The sequence below is a fragment of the Moschus berezovskii genome, chromosome 21 (assembly GCF_049115385.1).
Source record: "Moschus berezovskii isolate FMDL1 chromosome 21, NW_MosBer_1.0, whole genome shotgun sequence".
Classification (NCBI taxonomy): Eukaryota; Metazoa; Chordata; class Mammalia; order Artiodactyla; family Moschidae; genus Moschus; species Moschus berezovskii.
The window spans coordinates 42,546,241-42,571,389 of NC_142480.1; the positions used below are offsets into that span (position 1 = coordinate 42,546,241).

General features: G+C 42.1%; 1 protein-coding gene across 4 annotated transcripts in view; it reads left to right on the top strand.

Moving 5' to 3' along the window:
* TRPM1 (transient receptor potential cation channel subfamily M member 1) overlaps positions 1-25,149 on the top strand; it is a 68,513-nt gene that overhangs the window by 40,084 nt on the left and 3,280 nt on the right. Inside the window, exons 18-25 of one of the 4 annotated variants that reach the window (XR_016035644.1) lie at positions 3,150-3,272; positions 3,693-3,824; positions 6,655-6,783; positions 9,701-9,952; positions 11,431-11,623; positions 13,962-14,106; positions 15,841-16,043; positions 17,003-24,127. Coding sequence is in view for 3 of the 4 variants with exons in the window: in XM_088829571.1 (XP_088685697.1) it covers positions 3,150-3,272; positions 3,693-3,824; positions 6,655-6,783; positions 9,701-9,952; positions 11,431-11,623; positions 13,962-14,106; positions 15,841-16,043; positions 17,003-17,146 (1,321 nt within the window). In the remaining variant the exon portion in view is untranslated. The remainder of the gene's footprint in view (positions 1-3,149; positions 3,273-3,692; positions 3,825-6,654; positions 6,784-9,700; positions 9,953-11,430; positions 11,624-13,961; positions 14,107-15,840; positions 16,044-17,002; positions 24,128-25,149) is intronic. The other 3 variants (XM_088829571.1, XM_055417975.2, XM_088829570.1) reach the window with 3 other exon arrangements.

Here is a 25,149-nt window from a genome sequence, read left to right on the forward strand (position 1 = left end):
CTGAGGCACGTGGGACTTCTTAGTTGCAGCAAGTGGAATCTAGTTCCCTGACTGGGGAGACAACCTGAGCCTCCTGCATTGGGAGCGCGGAGTCTTAGCCACTGGACCACCTGGGAAGTCCTGAAGTTAATGTTAATAATATATTGATTTAAACCAGTAGGTACAAAATGTTTTCGAAAGGAAAAACATCACTAATGAGATAGTCTATAGTCTTTTTGTGTACTAAGTTTTTGAGATTTGGTGGGTGTTTTGCAATCTCTTCCTTTTCTTTTTTTAACCTAATGCTTTTTTTTGATATAATGTCTATCCATGGGTATAAATATTTGTAAGCATCAAATTTCCTTCAAAACATTTTAATTTGCAACATAAATATGTAATTATTGTAAAGCCAGGATTATTTTTTTTTAATTTAATTCTTTGACTAGTTCATATAATATTCACATATTAAAAAATTAAAACTGTTTATAGGACTTCCCTGGCAGTCCAGTGGTTAAGATTTCACCTTTCAAGTGTGGGTTCAATCCCTGGTTCCATCCCTGGTTAAAGAGCTAAGATTCCACATGCCTCTGGGTCCAAAAACCAAAACATGATACAGAAGCAATATTGTAACACATTCAATAAAGACTTTGAAAATGGTGCACATCAAAAAAATAAAAATAAAACTGCTTAAAAGTGTGACAAGTCTCCCTGCTAACTCCTGTCCCCCATGTGGATTATTCCACCCAGCGGCAACCAGTGATATTTGTTTCTTGTGTATATTTCCATATGTAAAGCTAATATGAATATGCTCTTTTCTTTTCGTGGTGAATTAAATATACTTACTGTCTTTTCTTTTTCACAAAGGTTGACATAGTCAATGTTATGTACTTTTTTCCCCACTTCCTCTGGGAACTCTTTCTGTATTACAACATAGAACATTCCTTCATTCTTACCTGCTTCCCCCGTTTTCCTTTACAGCAGGCTGACACAGCTCAGGCCAGTCCCCAGTGCAAGTCACTCACCCCTGGGGATGCTACACTCATGGCCACCGTGGCTGCTCTTGGACACACATTGTGCCTCATATGTCTGCTAGGTGAACATCCAGAAGGGGAGCTGTTGGGGATATGGACTTGTGATCTTGATAGCCTTCCTTCTGTGGAAGTGTCCCCCACCCTGCCATTGTGCAGAGAATTTTCCCACAATCCCACCAATATGGTGTGTGAGCACACACTGGAATTTTTACAATCTAATGGTAAAAAAATGAGATCTTTGCATAGTTTCTTTGAAGCCTTTCTCCCCTTCTCCCCCCACTTTTAAAAGATGCTATCAGTTTCTTTATTGTTATTTTATTTTTGGCCACGCTGCACGTGGGATCTTAGTTCCCTGACCAGGGATCAAACCACTGGACCACCCGAAAAGTCCCTAAATATCTCTTATAAGTGAAAATGAGCCCATTTGCTGTAAACACAAATGTCCTTAAGGTCACTGCTTTAGTCAATTTTTTTGTTGGGTTGTTAGAAGTTTCCTTCTTGACATCTAAGAGATCTTTTCTAATTAGAAAGATTGGCCCTTTTCCTGTGTCAAGAGCTGCAAGTATATTTTCCCATGAGTTGTTTTTTACTGTGGTTGTGATGTATTTTTGCTGTGCAGAGGTTTGTGATTTAACTACGAAATCTATTGATCTTTGCTTTGATTGTGTCTTGATTTGGGAGCATCATTAGAAAGGCTTTCTCCTCCATTTATGAAAGAATTCTCATGTGAGGATTCTTAGTTGTTTAATCGTCTCTCTCTGCATCCCCCTCCCCTATTTTCTTTCATGAAATTATTGAACTAGACAGAGTTATTCTAGTGACTGTGTGAGATATGGATCCAACTTAATTATTTTATAGATGATCACACAGATTCTCAATACCGTGCATTAAACAGTCATTTTTACTCCTCCCATTGGATGTGGTGTTTGTCTCACAAGTAATGACTTTTGTGTATTTGAATCTTTTTCTGGATCCTTCCATTCTGCTCCATTGTTTGGTCTCTTCATATACCTGTACTACACTGTTTTAATTATTAGTGTTTTATAATATAATTTTTAGTATATGGTAGAAATAGCCCCTTTGTGTTGTTCTTAATAATGGATGGCTGAGGGGAAACTCTTTTAAAAAATTAGGAGTTAACATTGGAAACAGCTCAGTATTGGAGACACACAGCACAGCGCTGATAAAAATGGCAAGAGTAGGACTTCCCTGGTGGTCCAGTGGTCAAAACTCCACCGTTCCCATACAGGGACTGGGGGTTCGATCCCTGGCCAGAGAACTAAAATCCCACATGCTGCCCAGCGTGGCTAAAAAATTAAAAAAAAAAAACAGAAACATGTTTTTTAAAAAAATGACAGAGGTCTCCATCTATAGGTTAGGTCATCCTTTTGCTGTCTAGGCTAAGCCCATGTTAAGTTCTTCTTTCTTTCTTTTTTTTCCAGAAGAACAGAACCAATTTATTTATTTTATAGAATCGATGCACATGATTGAGTATGAGGACTGGTAAATCAGAATCTGTAATACAGAAATCAGGATTTCTATATTACATTCTTGAGGCAGAATTCCTACTTCTTCAGAAAACCTTTGGGTTTTCTTTTTCTTTTTTTGTTTTTTTAATGTTTTTTATTATTGTGATAAAAGTCACGTAATATAAAACATACTATTTTAGCCTTATCTAACTATACAGCTCAATGGCACTAAGTACATACACAAATTCTTCTTTCAGGAGTCACGTTCATCTTCCAACCCTTGGCCCATATATTCACGTTTACATCTAAGTTATTTCTATTTAAAATATTTTGGTCTAATTAATTAATTTTTACTTACTATATTTTACATTTAAAACTTACCTGCTTTGAAACTCAGTGTAAGATCTTCACTTTTTCAGCTAGGATTCCGCACCACCCTGCTTGCTGCTCATCTTGAACCATGTGGTGGTCGCTGACATTTCTCAGTGTCTGCAATTCTATCCATGCACCAAACCGAATAAGCCACAGTCAGTCAGAGCAGAGACAGACCACTCCAGGGCTGCTAGCTTACTGAGGAGTGCTGAAGCTCATCATTTAAAATTTTACCTATACCGGGAAAATTTTCAAGCGTTCTCATAGCTTAAATATCCACTTTTCTCATCATACCTAGGTTATCATGGGGATTCTTCTCCCCCCAACAATCTTGTTTTTGGACTTTCGCACCTATGACGACTTCTCCTATCAGACATCCAAGGAAAATGAGGACGGCAAAGAAAAAGAAGAGGAAAATATGGTCAGTGATGCCCCCGACCGTCAACCCTCATCTTCAAAATGGTTGCTATTTCTCTTGCCGTGAATTTAGACACTGCAGGAATACAGAACATTTGAGGTTGAACGTCATTAATGTATTTATTTGTTTTCCTTCTATCTTCATTGGTGAAATGTTTATTCAAATCTTTTACTTCTTTTCTTTTTTTTTAATTTATTTTTTATTGAAGGATAATTGCTTTACAGAATTTTGTTGTTTTCTGTCATTAGCCATTGGAAAAATTCAATTATTAATAAATCACAATAATATATCAAAAGAAAAAGAATACAGAACATTTGTATAATCCTTGATTTTGGAAGGTGCCTGTCTGTTAACTGTGGGGCTAGGGTCCCGGGAGTTTCCCATCTGGCAGCCTGCTTGTCAAGTGCTCTGCTCTGTTTTCAGGATGCGAATGCAGATGCCAGCTCCAGAAAGGGGGACGAGGAGAACGAACACAAAAAGCAACGAAGTGTTCCCATTGGGACCAAGATCTGTGAATTCTACAACGCCCCCATCGTCAAGTTCTGGTTTTACACAGTAAGGCCTCCCTTAGCATGTTTTAGATGTGTGAGAATAAAGAAGAATGATTCTTCTTCTTCAAAAAAGTGCTTTAAAAAAAAATCAATGGATTAAGATGAATTATGCAAATGGAAGTGAGACTAACTCAGATCCTCAGTTAAATTATATAACATCCCTTATATGCAGAATCTAAAAAGAAATGATACAAATGAGCTTAATTACAAAACAGAAAGAGACCCACAGACTTAAAAAACAGACTTATGGTTACCAGAGAGGAAGGATGGGGGGAAGGGATAGTTAGGGAGTTTGGGATGGACATGTACACACTGCTATATTTAAAATGGATAACCAACAAGGACCTACTGTATAGCACAGGGAATTCTGCTCAATTTTACGTGGCAGCCTGGAGGGGAGGGGAGTTCAGAGGAGCATGGATACATGTATATGTATGGCCAAGTCCCTTTGCTGTCTACCTGAAACTATCACAACATTATCAATCAGCTATGCTCCAATGTAAAATAAAAAGTTAAAAAAATCAATGGATTAAAATGAATAATGCACATGAAGTGGGACTAAGATCTTCAACTAAAATTGAACCTAGATAGATAATATTTATATACAGGAATGTGATCATTCTAGACCAAATATACCATTTCATAAAGCCAAATAATCATATTCTATTTCCTTAAGAAGAAGGATTTTTCAAATGTCTTATAGTAATACACACTTAGGAAAATACAGTTCTAGTCCAACAATGAACAAAGATGACTCATATTGAGAAAGCATGCTCACAAATGCCATTGTTCAGAAGACTGATGGGATCGCTCAAAGTGGAGTTGAATCCAGAGCATCAAGTCCTGGATTTGAGGAATGAATCAAGGCCTCCGTGTGGCCACATACTCTCATCCAGCCCTGTCTGTGGCCACTGTCTGGATGGCTCTAGGAGTGCACTGTGCCTGGAGCAAGAATGGTCCAGGCTTACACATGCAGATGGGTGGGAGAAGTGGGGCAAAGAGACTGGAACAATTTGGAAGGTTCTGAAGGAAACTGGGCTGGTTGCGGGTGGTCCCAGCAGGGGTGGCGGATACACTGTGCCTCCCGAAATCACTGCAGTCTTCAGGAGGGTCAAGACTACTTATGAAGCCCCAGGTACCAGGGCACAGCCCATCTCAGGCAGATCCTGGCAGTGTGGTTCCATGAGTGACTGGGCATGAGCTGGTGACGGAGAGTGAGGAGCCAGGTCCAAGGCCATGGACAGGGTGATGGATGTGGGTAGGCAGAATGTGGAGGCAGAGCTTCGGGGCACAGCACCCCCAGGGCTACGTGGGGACCCAGGCCAGTGAGAGTCTGGACACCCAACCTCTGGCAGCCACAGCTGAAGCCACAGCTGTCCATCTGTTCTGGTCAGAACCAGCTGAGGCCCAGGCGGTTCTGAGCCCAGGCCCAGAACCTGAGCTCAAGTGGATGGAGAGGGTGGGGCCAGGAGGCTGACAAGCCTTGGGTGTCTCCTCAGGGCCTCTAAATGCAGCCTGCAGATGTAGGGGAGGGGGTCACATGCTTTTACAGCTCAGGAGACGCAGGTTCAATCCCTGGGCCAGGAAGATCCCCTGGAAAAGGAAATGGCAACCCACTCCAGTATTCTTTCCTGGAGAATCTCATGGGCAGAGGAGCCTGGAAGGCTAGAGTCCATGGGGTTGCAAAGAGTTGAACACAACTGACGTGACTGAGTTCAAGGGGTTCCCAGTGCAACCCAACTTTGAGAACTCTCACTCTAATCTTCCTGCAAAGACTAGACATGGGATGCTGCCTGTATCCTGGTAAAAAAAAAATCAGGAGGGGGCCATCAAAAGAAAAAAAAGACTGGGAATCACAAATGATCAATCGCTAGCACACACCTTACTCACACCACCAAAACTTCAGAAGGGGCCTGGACCAGAGGGGTAGGGGCTAAAGCTGAAGATTCTTCATCTTTGGAGTGAATCAACCTCACTCATCTTCAGATCACCTTCCTCAACCTCATACCTCACTCTTGTATCACCCAACTCTACATGCCTCAAAGATAGGGACCCTGTTGTGGGTGCAGCACACCCCAGACATGTGGATGCTAATTAAGGGGCCTTAGGACCGCTGAGCGTGCCGGGCAGATGCCCCATTGTCAACCTCCCCCCTTTCAAAACTCCCATGTCCATCAGCAGTGGGAAGATTCAAGAAGGAAATTAGCAACGCAGGGAGGAGTCAGTAACATTTTCCAATTTCCAGGAATGTAGAAGGCACACCAGTATACTACTCAAAGTTTCTCTATTTATCATAATTTTGTGCAACTTCATAATTTCCCCATGAAGCTGATGTGCGTGCATGCGTACGTGTCTGACTCTTTGCAACCCTTTGGACTGCAGCCCACCAGGCTCTTCTGTCCATGGGATTTCCCAGACAAGAAAACTGGAGTGGATTGCCATTTCCTCTTCCAGTGGATTTTCCCAACCAAGGGATCAAACATGAGTCTCCTGCATCTCTTGCGTTGGCAAGCAGATTGTTTACTGCTGAGCCATAAGGGAAGACCCATGAAGCTGACAGTAGCAACAAATATACTTTCATTTAGAGAATGGACTTTCAGCGTGCATATTATGCTAAAGTACAAAATGCCTCCCAACCTGCCTCAAGGTTCTCTGACTGTACCTGTGATGTAAGTGGAAGGTGTCCTCTAATAGTCAGTGCACCTAGAAATGAAAATTTGTTTTAGAAGATGTGTAACCCCTGTAAATGGGGTTTCAGAGCTTTTCCGGGCTCTGATCACTGCCCCTTCCCCGCCCCGCCCCACCAGACACTGCTGTCGGTCTCTGCCTTTCAGATATCCTACCTGGGGTACCTACTGCTGTTCAACTACGTCATCCTTGTGCGGATGGAGCGCTGGCCCTGCCTCCAGGAGTGGATCGTCATCTCCTACATCCTGAGCCTGGCCTTGGAGAAAATTCGGGAGGTGATGCTCTGAAGACCTGTCCCAGCCTCACCCACTAATAACATCAATTCAGATGTAGATTCTTTATTTATTTTTGGCCACAAGGCATGCAGGATCTTAGTTACCCGACCAGGGATTGAACCTGTGCCCCCTACAATGGAAATACAGTGTCCTAACTGCTGGATCACCAGAGAAGTCCTCAGATATTGCTTCTTATTGCAAAAATGAGTCGTGTAAATCCCAAGTGCCCTGAATGTTTTCTTTCCAGGTGTCACAATCCCAAGTTGATTCTATTCCCTCGCAGATTTATATGCCTTCTGTTTCAAACTGAAACTGAACTTGGAAATCGGAACACAAAGCAGAGTAGATGGTGTTTAGTAATAAAAACAAGTCTGAGGGCCTGTAAAAGCAGCAGGAATTCTGCCAGGTACCTGAGATAAACCCATGACTCCAACTGGATACAAATTGGGGCTCCATTTTCTGGGAGCTGAACGTAGACAGGGAGATGTTGGAGATGACGTTTTTCTTGTAACTTAGGACTTTGAACCACCCTGTCCTAGCTGGTTCTCCCTCCATTTGAGATGGGGATTCTTGTGCAAGTGGCTTATTAAAGGAGAACTTCCAGGAGAGTGGGGAGAAGCAGCAGGGTGCTCAGACCGGAGAGGGGACAAGGCTGAGGGAGGTGTGGCTTCAGTGGAATCTGTCCCTGGCCTCATTGGCAGGGGACTCTGAGTGTATTCAATACTGTAGAGTCTGTTCCATCTTGACCAAAGAGACCTGAGTTTCATACCCACATCAGTCAGCCAGCCCTCGGGGTACGGGCTCCCATTGCCCAAGGGGGCAGGTGGGAGGGAACAGTGGCCCTTGCAGCAGGTGGGGACTGGGCACCCCCACTCAGAGGAAGCCTCTAGCACCTCTGGGTAGGCTTCCAGCACATCTGCTGCAAACACAGGAAACAGGGTTTTCAACTAAGTGTTGATAAAGGACAGACACCAGTTCATGCACGACTCATATCACAGGGACTTGAAACTCACATATCTGAGAGGGCAGCCTTTGCAGGTGGCAAAGAAAGTGTGGGCCAGGTCCTTTTCTTTCTGATATCATCTTCAGGTTTCAGCTCATTATATCAGCTTATAAAGGGAAAGCTTACATCCAAGGAAATGGCAACCCACTCCAGTATTTTTGTCTGGGAAATTCCATGGACAGAGGAGCCTGGCAGGCTACAGTCCATGAGGTCACAAAGAGTTGGGCACAACTGCACGACTAAATAACAACAATATACCCAAGAAGAAGTGAACTTGAGATAGCACACAGCAGAATTTCGTATTCTTTCTCCCACTGATAGAGAAGCAGTATTATTTATTTTGCAATATATTTTTTGTATTGACCCTTTCACTGAACTGAAAAATTATTACTGGCAACTTCTTCCCAGGAGAGCTAATTTGATGCTGTCAGTCTGATGACAGCCCCAAATGAAAAGTGCCAAGTCTAAAATGTTACAACTCATCTCCTACTACTTCTTTCTTTTCTAGCTGGGCTTCATTCAAACATGTAGTTGTGCATGATACAACTGGGACTTCCCAAGTGGCCTGCGTGCCATCTCTAGTGCCACTGCGAGCTCACTGAGCATCAGCTCTATGCCAAGACACTGTTCTTTACTTCAAAGAGCCCACCGTCCTTGCCCCCTATCCCCAGTTATAGGAAAGAGGGCAGCAGACATAAGTCAGAGTGCATAGTGAATGCATTCTGAGTTGGCTTATGAATAGCCACCACCCCATCCGACCCCTGGGGTCCCCAGGACCTACCAAGAAACTCCATAACTAAAGGGGCACCGCCTTTAAAGACCCCACCCTGCTGCACACCATAGCTGCATCCATGTTTGCATTGTGTATGTCCCTGCATGCTGCTTGTTAAATATTTTCAGTTTTACTCTGGAAAGAGACGTCACTTTGTCAGCAAAGGTGTGTGTGTGTTAGTCACTCAGTCATGTCCAACTCTTTGTGACCCCATGGACTGTAGCCTGCCAGGCTCCCCTGTCCATGGAATTCTCCAGGCAAGTGTACTGGGGTGGGTTGCCATTCCTTTCTCCAGGGGTTCTTCCCGACCCAGGAATTGAACCTGGGTCTCCCGCACTGCAGCATGTTTTTACCCTTTGGGCCACCAGGAAAGCCTCTGAGAAAGTGTCCTTTCAAGCTGTGGTAACTTTGAAAGGGTACGATCTCAAGCAGGAGAAAATGAAGCTCAGCTTTCCCCTGACTTCTCATCTCCAAGTTACAAAGGAATCTGGGCTGATTTACCTGTCCTATCCCAGTCCCTCCATCTCCAGGGTGGATGCCCCTCTGTGGGACCACATAGGTTTATCTCTGTTCTAGGTTTTCCTCCTGGACTAACTCTGGAACATGGGCTCACCGGCATGTGTCCAGAGAATTGGAAAAGGGGTCAAAAGGCAGCTGCTTTCATTATGGCCAGAGGGACATAACTCAGAAGGCATTTCCTGAGAGTTTGTGAAACTAGGAATCCAAAGGAGTCTTGTGGAATTTCCCTTTCTAGATATTTTATTTGCCTAAGAAGATGAGTACCTAGAAATCTAGAGCAGGAAAGGGGACCAGATGCCCTGGAATGCTGCTGTGCTGTGCTTAGGTGCTCGGTCGTGTCCGACTCTTTGTGACCCATGGACTGTAGCCCACCAGGTTCTTCTGTCTGTGGGATTCTCTAGGCAAGAATACTGGAGCGGATTGCCATGCCCTCCTCCAGGGGATCTTCCCAACCCAGGGATCGAACCCAGTCTGCCCACATTGCAGGCAGATTCTTTACCGTCTGAGCCACTAGGGAAGCCCCTGGAATGCTGCTCCAGCCCTCAATACCCAAGATTCTAAGGTGAAGCTTCCAACACCATTCTCCCTGGTTTTTGTTGTTGTTGTTTGGCATTTCTTTTCAGATCCTCATGTCAGAACCGGGTAAGCTAAGCCAGAAAATAAAAGTTTGGCTGCAGGAGTACTGGAACATCACAGACCTCGTAGCCATTTCCATGTTCATGATTGGAGCCATCCTTCGCCTCCAGAAGCAGCCTTACATGGGCTACGGCCGCGTGATCTACTGCGTGGACATCATCTTCTGGTACATCCGTGTCCTGGACATCTTTGGTGTCAACAAGTACCTGGGACCCTACGTGATGATGATTGGAAAGATGGTTAGTGCTGATGGCCCATGAGGAACTGCAAGCACCGAGGCTGTTGGTTAGGACCTGGGGCCAGGCCTCAGGCGTGACTCTGTGACATTTAATTTGCTCTTTCCCCAGCAGTTGGTTTCTTATAGGAAATGTTCTTTGCTTTAAACTCTTCTACATATTGATCACTTAATTAAATCCAGTTGACAAACAAGAGTTAAGGGCCTACTGTATGTATATGTATTTCTGGCAATAACCAAGTGGTTACTCTCCTAACATGTTGTAGAAGCCAGAGACAAACAGGTGGGTGCAGTCACTCCCCCACCCCAACTCCAGACAGTTTTCAGATCATACACTCTAGACTGGAGTAACCTATAACTTGCTCAGTGCTCAGTTGTGGCTGACTGCAATCCCATGGACTGTAGCCTGCCAGGCTCCTCTGTCCGTGGAATTTTCCAGGCAAGAATGCTGGAGTGGGTGGCCATTTCCTTCTCCAGGGTATCTTCTCAACTCAGAGATTGAATCTGCATCTCCTGCATTCCACATCTCCTGCATTGCAGGCAGATTCTTCACTGAGTGGACCCAGGCAATGCATGTGATGAGGTCAAGACAACTCCATGGCAACATTTAGTCAGAAGAGGCTATAGAATATGAAACTAAGAATGAACCATCCTTACATCACTTAAAACAGTCTCAGTGTTAGGACTGGTCCCAAAAGACAGGATATCTTTCAAGCTTAGGAATAACTCTGTGTATGGCAAGTGGTTTTGAGGGAAGGGACACATAGTCTAGGTGATCCCAGTCAAGGCTCTCATCTTTAGGGATGTTCAAAATTAAGGATTACACAAGGCCAGTATCCATAGTAACCAGAGCATTACTCACTGTAACGACTCACCATTTGTATAATGAATGAACATTAGTACACTCTCAACTCATTGTCTTGTTACCTCCTTAGACATCTCTCCTTACTCCTGAGTTTCCCTTACAAATTCCTGTTTTCCCATAACGGTTCCCTTTCTCTACTTGCCGTTGTAGTAGTTACTAGAGGAATTTGTTTATGAGTAACAAGAGAGGAGGGGCTTCACTGGTGGCTCAGATGGTAGAGAAGCCGCCTGCAATGCTAGAGACCTGAGTTCCATCCCTGTGGGTTGGGAAGATCCCCTGGAGAAGGGAATGGCTACCCATTCAAGTATTCTTGCCTGGAGAATTCCATGGACAGAGAAGCCTGGTGGGGTACAGTCTATGGGGTCGCAAAGAGTCGGGCATGACTGAGCGACTAACACACACATGAGAGGAGAAGAAAGATTGAGAGCAGGAGACGAGAGTGGCAATGTTCTAGAATAAGGTGTATGTGTTGCATGGAATACAAGAACTAGTAGCCCATGGGTGGGAGGGAGAGGGAGAAAGAAGCTTCCTCCATCCTGATTAAACACTCATGAAGTCTCTGAGGGGAGCACCCAGTAATGAGCCAGGTAGACATGGCCCATTTCCTCTCTCCTCAGATGATTGACATGCTGTATTTCGTGGTCATCATGCTGGTGGTGCTGATGAGTTTTGGAGTAGCCCGTCAAGCCATCTTGCATCCAGACGAGGAGCCTTCTTGGAAACTGGCCCGCAACATCTTCTACATGCCCTACTGGATGATCTACGGGGAGGTGTTTGCAGACCAGATAGACCGTAAGAATAGAATTCATAGTAAGATTCTCTTCCCTGCTTCCCGAGGCAGATGATCAGTTCCAAATTAATGGAAGAGCCTGTGTTAATTTGGGAGTAAAGTATTTTTTATTCTGTCATAGGCATCCAATTATTTTATGAAGAAATCAGTGCAGATTATGAAATACAGATTTTTTGAGACGCCAATCTTCTACCCTGAGAACCATTCCCTGGAATTCTGAGTCTCACATCCCTTGAGCACATTCTACACATGAATGTGGTCCCAATGCCAACATCCTAATTTTTCTTCAACCTAAATCTCTTTCTGCCCCAAGATAGAGCTTGTGGTGTTATTTCAGCCAAATGAGACAGTGAGCATGAGGGTGACTAGTGCCTTGTGTCATCCTGTTCTTCAGGCTTCACAACTCCTTTTCCATGTAGTTATCCATCTCCTCCTCACTCCTGGGGTGCTATTTTTGTATTTTCAATAGTAATATGGATGTTAGCAGAGGAGATGAGCTGCAATCTTACATGGATTTCTGGGGAATACAGGCCCCAGCTCGGCCCAAGCCAAGGTGATAGGTCACCAACTGATGTTGCAGCGGAGTGAAGTTCAAATGAGCTTACATGATTTCACCTGGACAGTTACTGCATTACCAGTGAACAAGCATCTTCAGACCCATATGCATATTTGTACCACATATTTCGATTTGCATACTGTGTTCTGTCAAAAAGCGCCAGGTACAGTACCATGGCCATTACTTGAAGCAGAAGCTTCTTTAGAATAGAAGGTTTGAACATCCTTGTGTTGTAGGAGAAGCAGGGTTGTTCAGTGTATCTTCACTAGGTGAGACTGATAACCAGTTCACACAAATGCCTTCCATCTACTGCATCTCATCATGTGATTCAGACGCCATTTTTATCATGATTATCTCAGAGTCAATTATCGGATGTGTTTGTAGCTTGGTAAACCAGAACGTAAAAATCTAATTTGGTTTCAAAAGAATATTAACTTCAGTAAACATACATAAATGTGGAAAAAGTCCCTGGATCGAGACATAAGTTGTAATATTTTTTAATTAAATTGGGTAATAACAGAAAATGAAGAGGCAAACTTGAGGCTATTTTCAGTAACAGTGGGAAATGTAGATTTTCAATTCTTGATCTGATTACTTCATAGTACTTTTGCATTTATTTGTGCTGATGAGGTATTTGGGTTGGCATACAGGGGATGCTTGATTGGTCAACCTACACATTAAAATGATCATCTGTCAGTAGCCTCATGTCTTTTTCACGGTCTTTTTAACTAGTGAGCTTTAGCTATTGCTTATGACATCGTAAAATAAATATTCATGAAATATATATATACATATATTTCCTAGAACTAATAATGTGCACAGTTCTCCTCAGTAGATCACTGTTTCCAAGTGTGAATGTGTAATTCCCTTGAATACTTTGCATTTACTGACAGCAAAACAGTTCTTACATTATTCATCATTTGTTTGACATTTCTCTCAACTGTCTTATTTTCTTTTCTTCCTTCCTGTCAAAACTAAAAAAATAAAATGCTGCTATCCAATCACTTTATAGTCTACGCCATGGAAATTAATCGTAAGTTTACACATAATTGATGACTAGTCTATGGAATGTGTATATTAATAAGTCTCTTCCTCAGCTAATTACCCAGAGTTGTATGCTGGTTTCAAATACTTGTTTTCTGGTATCAATGTTTTTTTTTAAATAGGAAGTGAAAAATAAGTAGACTGTGAATTCATGGATATTACTTCATTAATGACTATTAGGATCATCCTATCTTTTTCTTCAGAAAATAAGTCCCATAGGATCAAAGTGGCATTTCAAATGAGCAGAGAGAAAAAGATTCTTTTTCAAACAGAGCACAGAATAGTCAATTAACGAATTTGAGCCTAGAGAGGATACTTACCTCCTACCTCATAATAAAATCATTTTCAAAGTCAATGATCAAGAAAACAATGTAAGTTAATATTACATAATTAGAAGACCCAATCACTTTCTAATGGTTAACAGTAAAAAAAAAACATAAAGACAGATGTGTCTGCTTAAAGATGAAGAACACATTTTTCATTGTATATTTTCACTGTAGATTGAAAGACACAATGCAGAAATGAAAAAATATTTATAAATATGACAGGTTAAGAATGACTAACTCTGAGGGCAGAAATGACTTTCTTATCTCCTTTGTATGAGTTGATATCTTTCACATGGAAAATTACTGCTTAGGAAATCAGAAAAAAAAAAAATCACAGTAAAAAAGAAATAGGTCCTTTAATAGCATAGGTCGGTTATTAATCTTTTCATTCTATGTGAAAGTCAAGCACAAAAAGACAAACTCTCATTTCAGCTCCTTGTGGTGACAACCAGTACGATGAGGAAGGCAAGCGGCTCCCCCCGTGCATCCCGGGCGCCTGGCTCACGCCTGCCATCATGGCCTGCTACCTGCTGGTGGCCAACATCCTGCTTGTGAACCTGCTCATTGCCGTTTTCAAGTGCGTGTCACAGCTGATGACCGTGTGCTTACTGCTTACTACTTTACAGATTTTCAGTCTAATCTCAGAAACCTCCGAGGCTGCCTGGCGTTTACATGGAATCCACTAGGGCTTTCAAATGCATACAGATTTTTCTGTTTTGCAGTCTTTTTTGTTCAACCACAATCAGATTTGGTTTTCATGTATTTGTTCATGTATTCCTAAATAAAGAGTTGATACCTAAATATATTTAAATTCAATCTTAGTTTGTATTTTAACACTTTGGCATGAATTTTAATCTAATGAAAGTATTTCCTCAGATGAAAGTCTCTTAAGATAGAAAGATTTATCAAGTCGAATCTTGAATTCATGATCAGAGGCACAAAAGCAAAGCTAATTTTATAGGCTGTGGCAATCATTGGATACTAACCTGAGTAAACTCCAGAAGATAGTGGAGGACAGGGAAACCTAGCATGCTGCAGTCCACAGGGTCACAAAGAGACATGAGTTAGCCAATGAAAAACCATGACAATTATTGTACTATTTATTACATGAAATATTTTTCTTATCATTTACTGAATAGAAGATAAAGTGACCTATAAGAAATGGTTTAAAATTCACAGTCCAGTTTCTTGTAAAACTCACCCCTCTTGGCATGATGCATTGAGGATGTGACCATGTTTAATAAATGTTGAAAAAAAGTATTTTAGCTTCTAAGATGAAAAATGTGAGAGAAAAATCCCTCACAGAAATAGAGACTCTCAGAGCTGACCAAGGCACTGGAGAAAATATGGTTACACTCCTAACCTGACAGATGAGAAAATGAAGATTGACAGAGGTTAACTGGCTTTTCTAAGGACCGCGTGTAGACCACACACTTGACCAGGATTCCAACAATTCTAGGCTTACTGCCTTCTGCTGGAAGCTAAAATAAGACAAAGATTGTACCAACCTAATATCCAAAATAATGTACCTTCAGTTAAAATGTTCAATAATTAATGAACTCAGTTCCAAAAAACTGTAGTCAACTAGTTTTATGACTGAATTGAAAGCTTAAATACTTCAAAATGCTTAGTTGAATGGCTCATATCTTTAACTATATGAAATAAAATGTCCTGAGCAGTCAGTAGACTATGGTGTGGTTTTTCAAGAAAGTAGGGATTAACAGTCTCAATACCCCTCATTCTTAATTATTTATACAAGTAAAATGCCCTTCAATGTAGACAAGCCACACTGATAGACAAACCAAAAGACAGGTCATCTAGAAGTCAGCCCTAATTCCTAGAATGGAACCAAAAGGCCATTTTATTGCATATTTTCAATTCAGTGTGAGTAACTCTGATTGTTCTGGGAAATCACGATTAAAAGTAATACAGCTGCTTTACAACTTTGTGTTATTTTCTGCTGTAGAGCAATGTGAATCAGCTACATGTATACACAACATTGTAAAGCAATTATACTCCAATTTAAAAAGTTAAAAATTAAAATAATTATTCTAGTGCTAAAAAAAGTAATACAACTTTCCAAATAGGTTCCTCTGTACCATTTTTCTAGATTCTACATATATGCATAAATACACAGTATTTGTTTTTCTTCCTGACTTATTTCATTCTGTATGATACACTCTAGGTCCAGTATGATTATATTATATGACTTTTATTATATGACTATATGGTTATATTATGTGACTTTTGTCACAATAAAAAAAATTTTTTTTAAGTAATATAGCTAACTAAACATGTATTCTTTTTAAAGCAATACCTTCTTTGAAGTGAAGTCAATATCCAACCAAGTGTGGAAATTCCAGCGTTATCAGCTGATTATGACATTTCATGACCGGCCTGTCCTGCCTCCACCAATGATCATTTTAAGCCACATCTATATTATCATCATGCGTCTCAGCAGTCGCTGCAGGAAGAAACGAGAAGGGGACCAAGACGAACAGGATCGTGGATTAAGTATGTGCAGCACTCTTATATTTCTATCCTGGGCGAGTTTCTCAAGAGTTACAATTGGATACCTGTTAGTTTATTACTAATTAATACCACTGAAAGTCCACTCCTGAAGGGATGAAAAATTGAGAGAGTTCTCGAAAATAACTTTTCTCTATAAACCCATTGTTCCTTTCCAAATGTTTTACTGTGTTACACTTAAGGAGAATGGGAAAATATTCCTGCCACCTTGCCTCTATACATAAAATATATGGAAAACATTTCCCAGAAAATCATGCTTGGTTTCACATTCCAAATAGCAGCAATTTGAGTTGTGTTAGAAAGTGAGCTATTTAGGTGTCATGCAATCCAGCAGACCCAGCCAGACGCTCTGTGCTTGAAATTTGAACTTTCAGTGAAAGGAACCAGTTGGGAGCTTGGGATTAGCAGATGCAAACTGGTATATATAGGATAGAAAAACAATAAGATCCTACTGTAGAGCACAGGAAACTATATTTAATGCCCTGTGATAAACCATAATAGAAAAGAATATGAAAAAAATGTGTGTGTATAACTGAGTCACTCTGCTGTACAGCAGAAATTAACACAGTATTATAAATCAACTATACCTCAATACCCTGGAGGAGGGCATAGCAACCCACTCCAATATTCTTGCCAGGAGAATTCCCTGGACAGAGGAACCTGGCAGGTTACAGTCCATAGGATCACAAAGAGTCAGACACGACTGAAGTGACTTAGCGTGCATTTTTCAATGAAAATTTTTATTAAAAGTGAGCTGTTCATCTCCAGTGGAAAGATGACCACTGATATTACAAAGAGTCTTTGTGTGATAACCAGTCCAGGAGGCAGGGCACTGCCTGCAAGGGATAGGGAAACGAGCTTGATTAAAGGCGACCTGTGAAATTCACAAGGATGCACCTACCTGGCTGATGTCTCATCTGGCAACCTCTTCTGCTTCTGCGCAGAGCTGTTTCTCAGTGACGAGGAGCTGAAGAGGCTGCACGAGTTTGAGGAGCAGTGCGTCCGGGAGCACTTCCAGGAGAAGGAGGACGAGCAGCAGTCTTCCAGCGAGGAACGCATCCGTGTAACCTGCGAGAGGTGCACCTGGGGTGTGGCCACTGGGGCCGTGGGGCATCAGGGCCAGGGGGGACATCGAGTTCGTTTTAACATTCACTAGCAGTTCTCCTGTTGACCCAACTATGGCTTTTTAACGCGTTTCCCTCCCTGAAATAGTGTGAATGTTCCAAATGATGCTTATATACTGTTTAAAGAAGTGAATGATGACATTTATCGCAAATATCCCAGGCCAAAACCAAACCAAAACAAACAAAACCATGACAATTTTTCCCCAACCCCAAAGTGGGAGCCTTTACAATGCAATACATGGGGAGAACCATCAGCTGCAGGGCCGTGTAACTGCTGGGGACGTTTCTCCCTGCCCTTGACATATGCTGTTGCCTTAGCCAAGGGTGGTCTGTACCTAGCTTGACCTCCTCATCCTGACTAGTGCCCTCCTTGCTCCTTCCCATCACCTTTCCACTCTCAGGGAACAGAGGTACAGGAAGGGCAAAGGCATCTGTCCTGGTTACCCATCTAGATCAGCATCATCGCTTACAAGCTACATGAACTGATTGCCTGTGCTTGGGAGTCAGTCAACTAGCAGAGGAAGGCAGGTCTGGGAGGGACAGAGAGGGTGACTTGTTCCATGCTTTGTACTATTGCTTTTCCTGCAGCTGCACACCTCAGAGCAACCAGCAAAGGTGGGAGAACAATCAACCCACACTACCGACATTTATTTTTCCCGCATTTTATAGTCTTTGAGAACCTTGATCACTTCATAAAATAAGCTTGTTAAAGTGTGTGAGAACTGATAAGACATTGTTCCAAAGACTTTAGCAGACAATGTCCGTAGAAGGATGAGCATAGCGAGGGAGTCATGCCTAAGGGGATTCTGGAGCATCATTCTTTTTAAATTTTATTTATTTATTTTGGCTGTAATAGGTCTTAGTTGCGTCACTGGGGAGCTTCGATCTTCATTGCAGCATGCAGGATCCTTAGTTGCAGAATGAGAACTCTTAGTTGCGGCACATGGGATCTAGTTCCCTGACGAGGGATCAAACCTGGGCCCCTTTCATTGGGAGCGCAGAGTCTTAGCCACTGGACCACTTGGGAAGTCCCCTGGAGTGTGATTCTACCCTGGAGTCTTGAGCATTAAAGTTTTCTGAAACCATGTATTTCATGTCTGATATACATGTGTATACCAAGAAATTTAAAAATATGGTAAAATGTCAAAAGAATATGTCAGCACATAGTTCCCAATCAGGGGCCCCAGAAATTACAAGAGAATACATGATACACAGTGAAGTCTTCCTGGTGTGTGTTTAGGCCACCTCTCTGCCCCAGGCCACAGGAGGGACAGTGCCCCGGGCAGCTGCAGGGCTCTGTCCCCTCCCCATTCCTACACCTAGTCACCTTGTATTAATAAATCTACCAGCCAAACTCAAGGGTTATCTACACGAACTTTTGCCTTTAATACTTTTCAATAAAACTTTTAGACACTTCTTTGCTATTTTACTAATAATTACTAACCTTTCAAGATTATAAAAAATGGTTTCTGTATGAGAAGAATAAGGTGCCTCATCTTATAACCTAATCTCCACATTTTAGTTATATGTTAACTTGACTGTAATCACAGGCAGTGATTTACCATGGAAACAGTGCTCTTTCACCCTGCTTGGCCCCCTCTCTCTTTCCCAGCATTGTTTGGATTTTTACCATTCTTGGATCAAGGCTCCAGGAATGTGATTATCAGGTCGCTGCCAAATTGCATTTTCCTCTTGGGGCTCCTCGCACACGCACACGTAAGAGGAATGAAAGTGTGCTGGGGCTGGTGGCAGGGGGTGGGGAGGTAGTAAAACACAATGCTTCCCATTTCCCTTGGCTGAGTTCTCAGGGTGACAGGAGCACATTCCTGCCCATCCACTTCCCTTTGTTGATGCTTTCTTGGCTGAATCACAGGTAGATGCCAGGGACAGAAAGAGGAGGGCGTCCAGGAGAAAGTGGCTTTCCTTCACCCTTAACCAGGACTGCTGGGGAGTAATGGCGGGGAGGATCTCTGTGAAAGTCTTGGGTTTCCTGTTGGCTTAATGGGAAATCAGCAATTGATCTTTTGGTATCCTCTTCCCAAGTACCAGGAAGAGAAGATGCTGGTAAGAAAGATGCTTCTAACAAGACATAATGAAGAGAAACAAGACAGTAACTGCAAAAAGACCTGAAAGAATGATCAGTCTTAGAAAGGAGGTGGTGATTCCTCTGATGGAGAGAAGGCCATCCAAATAGGGATGGGGAAGGTGGGGGAAGAGCTTACCTGAAAGTCTTAATCTTATAAATTCATAAGAGTCAAGGATGCTTAGATGATAGAAGAGGGGTAGGATGAAGTAGGGAGTTTCAATGTGCCTGGTAAACGACAATCTCGCTCCTTATGTGACTTTGAAAGCCAAATCAGAGATCGTTGCAGACACTGGACTGAGACTAAAAACATCAGCTTCATTAATAATAAATTTTGTGCTGGAGGATGTGGATCAGGTCTTGCCAAATACACACTCCTGTCCCCATCCAGGCACAGGCAGCTCCAGGAGCCCACAGCCCCCACCACCTTCTCCCCTGCTAAGCTAACCCCTTGACCCTGACGAAATGAGAACCCACACTCCCTGCAGGCAGCGGGCTCCCAGAGAGAGAGAGAGAGAGAGAGAGAGAGAAGCACATTCATGTCCTGGTCCCCACTCCAGAAAATCAGGTTTTGTCAAGAGTAAATGAAAGGCTAGACAGAGGCCAAGAGTTTTACACGAATGGAAAATTCAGACATGTAAGAAGAAGCAGTAGGAATGGGGAGAAAGAATGACCCAGCAACGTTACAGACTTAAAGCCAGAAGGAGGATCAGAGTTTACCTTGAGGGGAAATATAGTAGGAACATCATTAACCAAGAGATTGCCTGGTGGCAATAATGACAACCCAGTTGTGACTTTGCATTGGGTCAAGTCAATGTGGCTCCATGCCTCTCAACCTGATGGCAAGGATGCAGAAAGTGAATGATGCTTGAGGTACAGCAAAAGGGAGGCTGATGGAGGCCTGGGCTGCTGAGAACCAGTCAGGGCGGGTGCCATGGTGATGTCAGGGTTCACAAAATGGCAGCAAAACATATTACATCACCTCCAGCCCTGTTTATCCCTGTCCAGCCCTGGAGTCCTGGTCATGATGGATGAAGGCTTAGGGACTGTCACTGCTATGTTGGAAGTAAGGGAGAGACAACCTAGGATATCAATAAGAGCTTCACTGAGGGCCTGACCAGAGTCTGGCCAGAGCAGAGAACACAGTCAGAAAAGGTTAATGATATAGATGACCTGAATTCTAGAATCCAAGGAGGTTTGAAGTGTGCCTGGCCAAGTTGCTGTGTATAAATGATGTGGCATGGAGGCAGAATCCCAGAGAACTTAATATTCTTCAGTGACTACTAAGTCTTTTGCTGACTGAAAAGAATGAGTACAGAAGATTGAAGACCCAAATATTGTTCTTTGTTTAGTCTTTCACATATAAAAACTCCATAAGTAAGCACAACCAGGTGCCACCCTGGGTGTTCTCCCTACAATTACCAAACTTAAAAGGCAGCCAAATATGAAGAAGCAGATGGGAATTAAAATAGCTGAATTTCGGCTGGATGAGACAACTCTACGATCTATACACCTGGAATGAAATGACAGGGTAGGAATAGTCTCAGAACTCAACATAGATGACCATGCAATCTTGAAACATGGGTCTTGCCAAGTAGGCACCGGACCTGGTTGCTCCACTAACATTATGTTTTTATGTTACCTTTTAACTCTATCATTAAGGAAACGTTCCCATATAATTTGTGAGATGCCTTGCAGGTAAAGGGTGATCGTTTCACATAAAAAAATGACTGTACAAAAAATGAGTTTTAATAACTGGCTTACTACAGAGCTCCCAATGACTGTGTTCTGTCCTTTGCAAAGACACATAGGACTCTTACCATGAGAACGTGAATTGGGACCTCATATTTTTTTTTTTTTAATTGGAGGATAAGTGCTTTACAATGTTGTGTTGGTTTCTGCTGTAGAGCAAAGTGAATCAGTTATAAGTATACATATATCCCCTCCCTCTTAAGCCTCCCTCCCACCTCCCATCCCACCCTACTAGGCCATCACAGAGCACCAGGCTGAACTCCCTGTGCTATACAGCTGCTTCTCACTAGACTGGACATTATATTTAATAGATAAGAGTCTATGAAAGTCAATAAAGTTATGCCCTACTTAGGCATATATTCTCTTGGTGCATGCTAAGACACTTCAGTCAAGTCCGACTCTTTTTGACCCCATGGCCTGTAGCCCTCCAGGCTCCTCTGTCCATGGGATTCTCCAGGCAAGAATACTGGAGTGGGTTGCCATTTTCTTCTCCAGGGTATCTTCTCGACCCAGGGATTGAACCTGCATCTCTTATGTCTCTTGCATTGGGAGGTGGATTCTTTACCACTAGTGCCACCTGGGAAGCCCAAGTTACTACAAAAGTTCCACTGATTTATAGATTGTTGTGCCTATTATGTGAATGGAATGGAAAATATTATTCACAGAGCCTTAACAAAAATGCATTTTAGTTAAACTACTTTCAGGTTTAATGGTATAAGATTCAAATTTAAATCCTCTAGGTAATAGATATACTGAGATACAGACAAAAATATTTGAAGATCTGTAACCATTATGACCAACCTAGACAGCATATTTAAAAGCAGAGACATTATTTTGTCAAGAAAGGTCCATCTAGTCAAGGCTATGGTTTTACTGGTAGTCATGTATGGATGTGAGAGTTGGACGGTGAAGAAAGCTGAGCGCCAAAGAATTGATGCTTTTGAACTGTGGTGTTGGAGAAGACTCTTGAGAGTCCCTTGGATTGCAAGGAGGTCCAACCAGTCCATCCTAAAGGAGATCAGTCCTGGGTGTTCATTCATCAGCAGTCCTGATGCTGAAGCTGAAGCTCCAATACTTTCCCCACCTGATGCGAAGAACTGACTCATTTGAAAAGACCCTGATGCTGGGAAGGATTGAGGGCAGGAGGAGAAGGGGATGACAGAGGATGAGATGGCTGGATGGCATCACCGACTTGATGGACATGGGTTTGGGTAGACTCTGGGAGTTGGTGACGGATAGGGAGGCCTGGCGTGCTGCGATTCATGGGGTTGCAAAGAGTTGGACACGACTGAACTGAACTGAACCACCTCTACCCATATGGTCATGTCATTGTATACCTGTTCAGCACCTAGAGTTCAGGGAATCCTTTCACTGAAAGCTTTTGAAACTAAATTGAAACTGAAAGCACAACCCACAGAAAACATCTATAAAAGAAAAGAAAAAGTAATAGACTGGATTTCATCAAAAAAAAAAACTTTTGCTCTATAAAAGACACTGCTATGACAATGAAAAACAAGGCACACACTGGGAGGAAACACATGCAAATCACATATCTGCTGTAGGACTAGTGTACAGGATATCTAAAGAACTCTCAAAACTCAATAATAAGGGGGAAATGATCCAATGAAAAATGGGTCAGCAACTTCCCTGGTAGTCCAGTGGTTTAAGAAACTGCAATTCTAATGCAGGGGGTGCAGGGATCTCGCATGCCACAAACAAGACCTAATGCAGCCAAATAAATAAATAAACATTAAAAAAAAAAAAGAACTGTACACCAAAAGAAAAAGTAGTCAACTAACTGTATGATAGCTTTAAAGAGAAAACATGACCTTAGAAATACGACATTATTGGAAATATGTCTTTGAGAGGAAATCGACATTATTTCATGGGTAGGCCATGGACCTAGAACAGTTTTTTGTTCTGTGCTGAAAAGAAAACAGAATTAAGATGTCAAAAGTCAGGAAAGTCTGTATCTCACTGTGAGTTCTGTCATAAACGATGGATTTCTCTTATATGCTCTCCTGCCATTCAGTGTGTAGACATGGGACCCTTGCCTAATGGTTTCCTCCATCCCTTCTCTTTCCCCTCCTGAAATGGAAACCCCTCCCTTGATTTCCATATATGGATGTCAAGATTTGTGAAACACATTTAAGTCATCATGTTACAAAAGTTACAAGTCAAGGCTGGAAGGGGAGATAGTTTCCAAGTGTCCTTTCTGTTAAATCATTTCAGAGAGAAGTGCACATCACCTGGTTCTTTCTTCCTTCTTTCACACATGCTCTAAAAACTCAATACGACTTCCCTTGATTTGGCATAAAATGTGCTGTCTCCATACTGTATCTATTTAAAAAGGAGCTTGAAATAACATTCTATTTAGTTACTTTTTACTGGAGTATAGTTGCTATACAACGTTGCTTTAGTTTCTGCTGTACAGCAAAGTGCATCAGTTATATGTATACACATATCACCTCTTTTCCAGATTTCCTTCCCACTTAGGTCACTGCAGAGCCTGAGAAGAGTGCCCTGAGCTGTACAGTAGGTTCTTGACAGTTATCTATTTTGAAATAATATTCTTAACTTAAACCACATCTTGAAGCTTTGTTTCCTCCACAGCTTCAGTTAAGGGAGTGGCTACAGTAGGGATGGGGCATTTCTGAGACACCTAAAGAGGCGTCCTACACACAGCGGGGTTATCTATTCATCACAGGAGAGGAGGGACGGTTAGGGAGATGTCAGGGTGACAGAATCAGATGAGGCTGAGGTCTCCTCTTTCTGAGCGGCTGCTGATGCTGTCTTCTGGATTAGGTCACACAAGGGGTAAGTCAGGCAAAGAATTAGAAAAGATTTGAGAAGATACTTATCTCTATTTTACCAGCTTATTTATTTTTAAAAGTTTGCACAGCTGCTTTATCTCAAAACTCTGTGTTTGTTCAAGGATCTCAAGTCTGTTCCAGAGGCAATGTGGTTTCTAATACAAAAAGAATGAATCCTCGTGGCAATGGATTTGAAGGGCGTGAGAAGACATGACATTTAACAGAGAAAATTAAGTTGGACTTGAAGTCATGGAAAATTAGGAGCGAAAAGTTCTTCTGTTGGTCCCTGAAATGCAGGTGGAGAGAGAACTCTTAGAAACTGTAGTTGGGTTCCCAATGGTTGTTGTAGTTGTTTAGTCACTAAGTTGTGTCCAACTCTTTGCACCTCATGGATTGTAGCCCACCAGGCTCCTCTGTCCATGGGATTTCCCAGTCAAGAATACTGGTGTGAGTAGCCATTTTCTTCTCTAGGGGATCTTCCTGACCCAGGGATGGAACCCACGTCTCCTGCTTGGCAGGTGGGTTCTTTACCACTGAGTCACCAGGGAAGCCCAATGGTAGGGAAGCTTTTTTTTTTTTTTAATATTTATTTGTTGATTTATTTATTGAAGCATAGTTGATTCACAATACTGTGTTAGTTTCAAGTGTACAGCAAAGCAATTCAGTAATATATATATATATATATTCAGATTCTTTTCCTATAGAGATTATTACAAAATATTGAGTAGAGTTCCTGGTGTTACACAGTAGGTCTATCTTGATCATCTATTTCACATACACTAGTGTGTGTATGTTAATCCCCATAGGGAAGCTTCTAAAGGAGGGAGTCACATCTCCTCATACATGTTGAATTTGGTGAAATTGGTCCACCTGGCGGCAAACTTCCAGGAATCCAGATCCTTCCTGTTCAAACGATGTGGTTTCCTAAGGGGCATAAAAATAGTCCTCTCCCCATGAAAAGAATTAAGAATAGAATCCAAGGACCCTCCCACACATCAGAGCACAGCTGTTCAGTGCAGCCAACAGAAGTAGAACCTTAGCAGGTTTTAGTTCAGGCAACATTATGATTTCACAGGATGTTGCCATCATCTAAGAATTAAAAGAAAATCCAAAAGCAGATATTTATAATCTGCCATGATCTTCCTTACAATCCCATAAGGGAATACCAATTATTAAATATAGTTAACAATTTAAGTTCATTGGTATTTCTCAGATAGCTAAATGACTACTTGTCCCTGAAGTAAAATATCTGATAATCTGAACTTCATTATTTTTGTATTAAAAAAATTATTTCATTGAAGTATAATTTATTTATAATA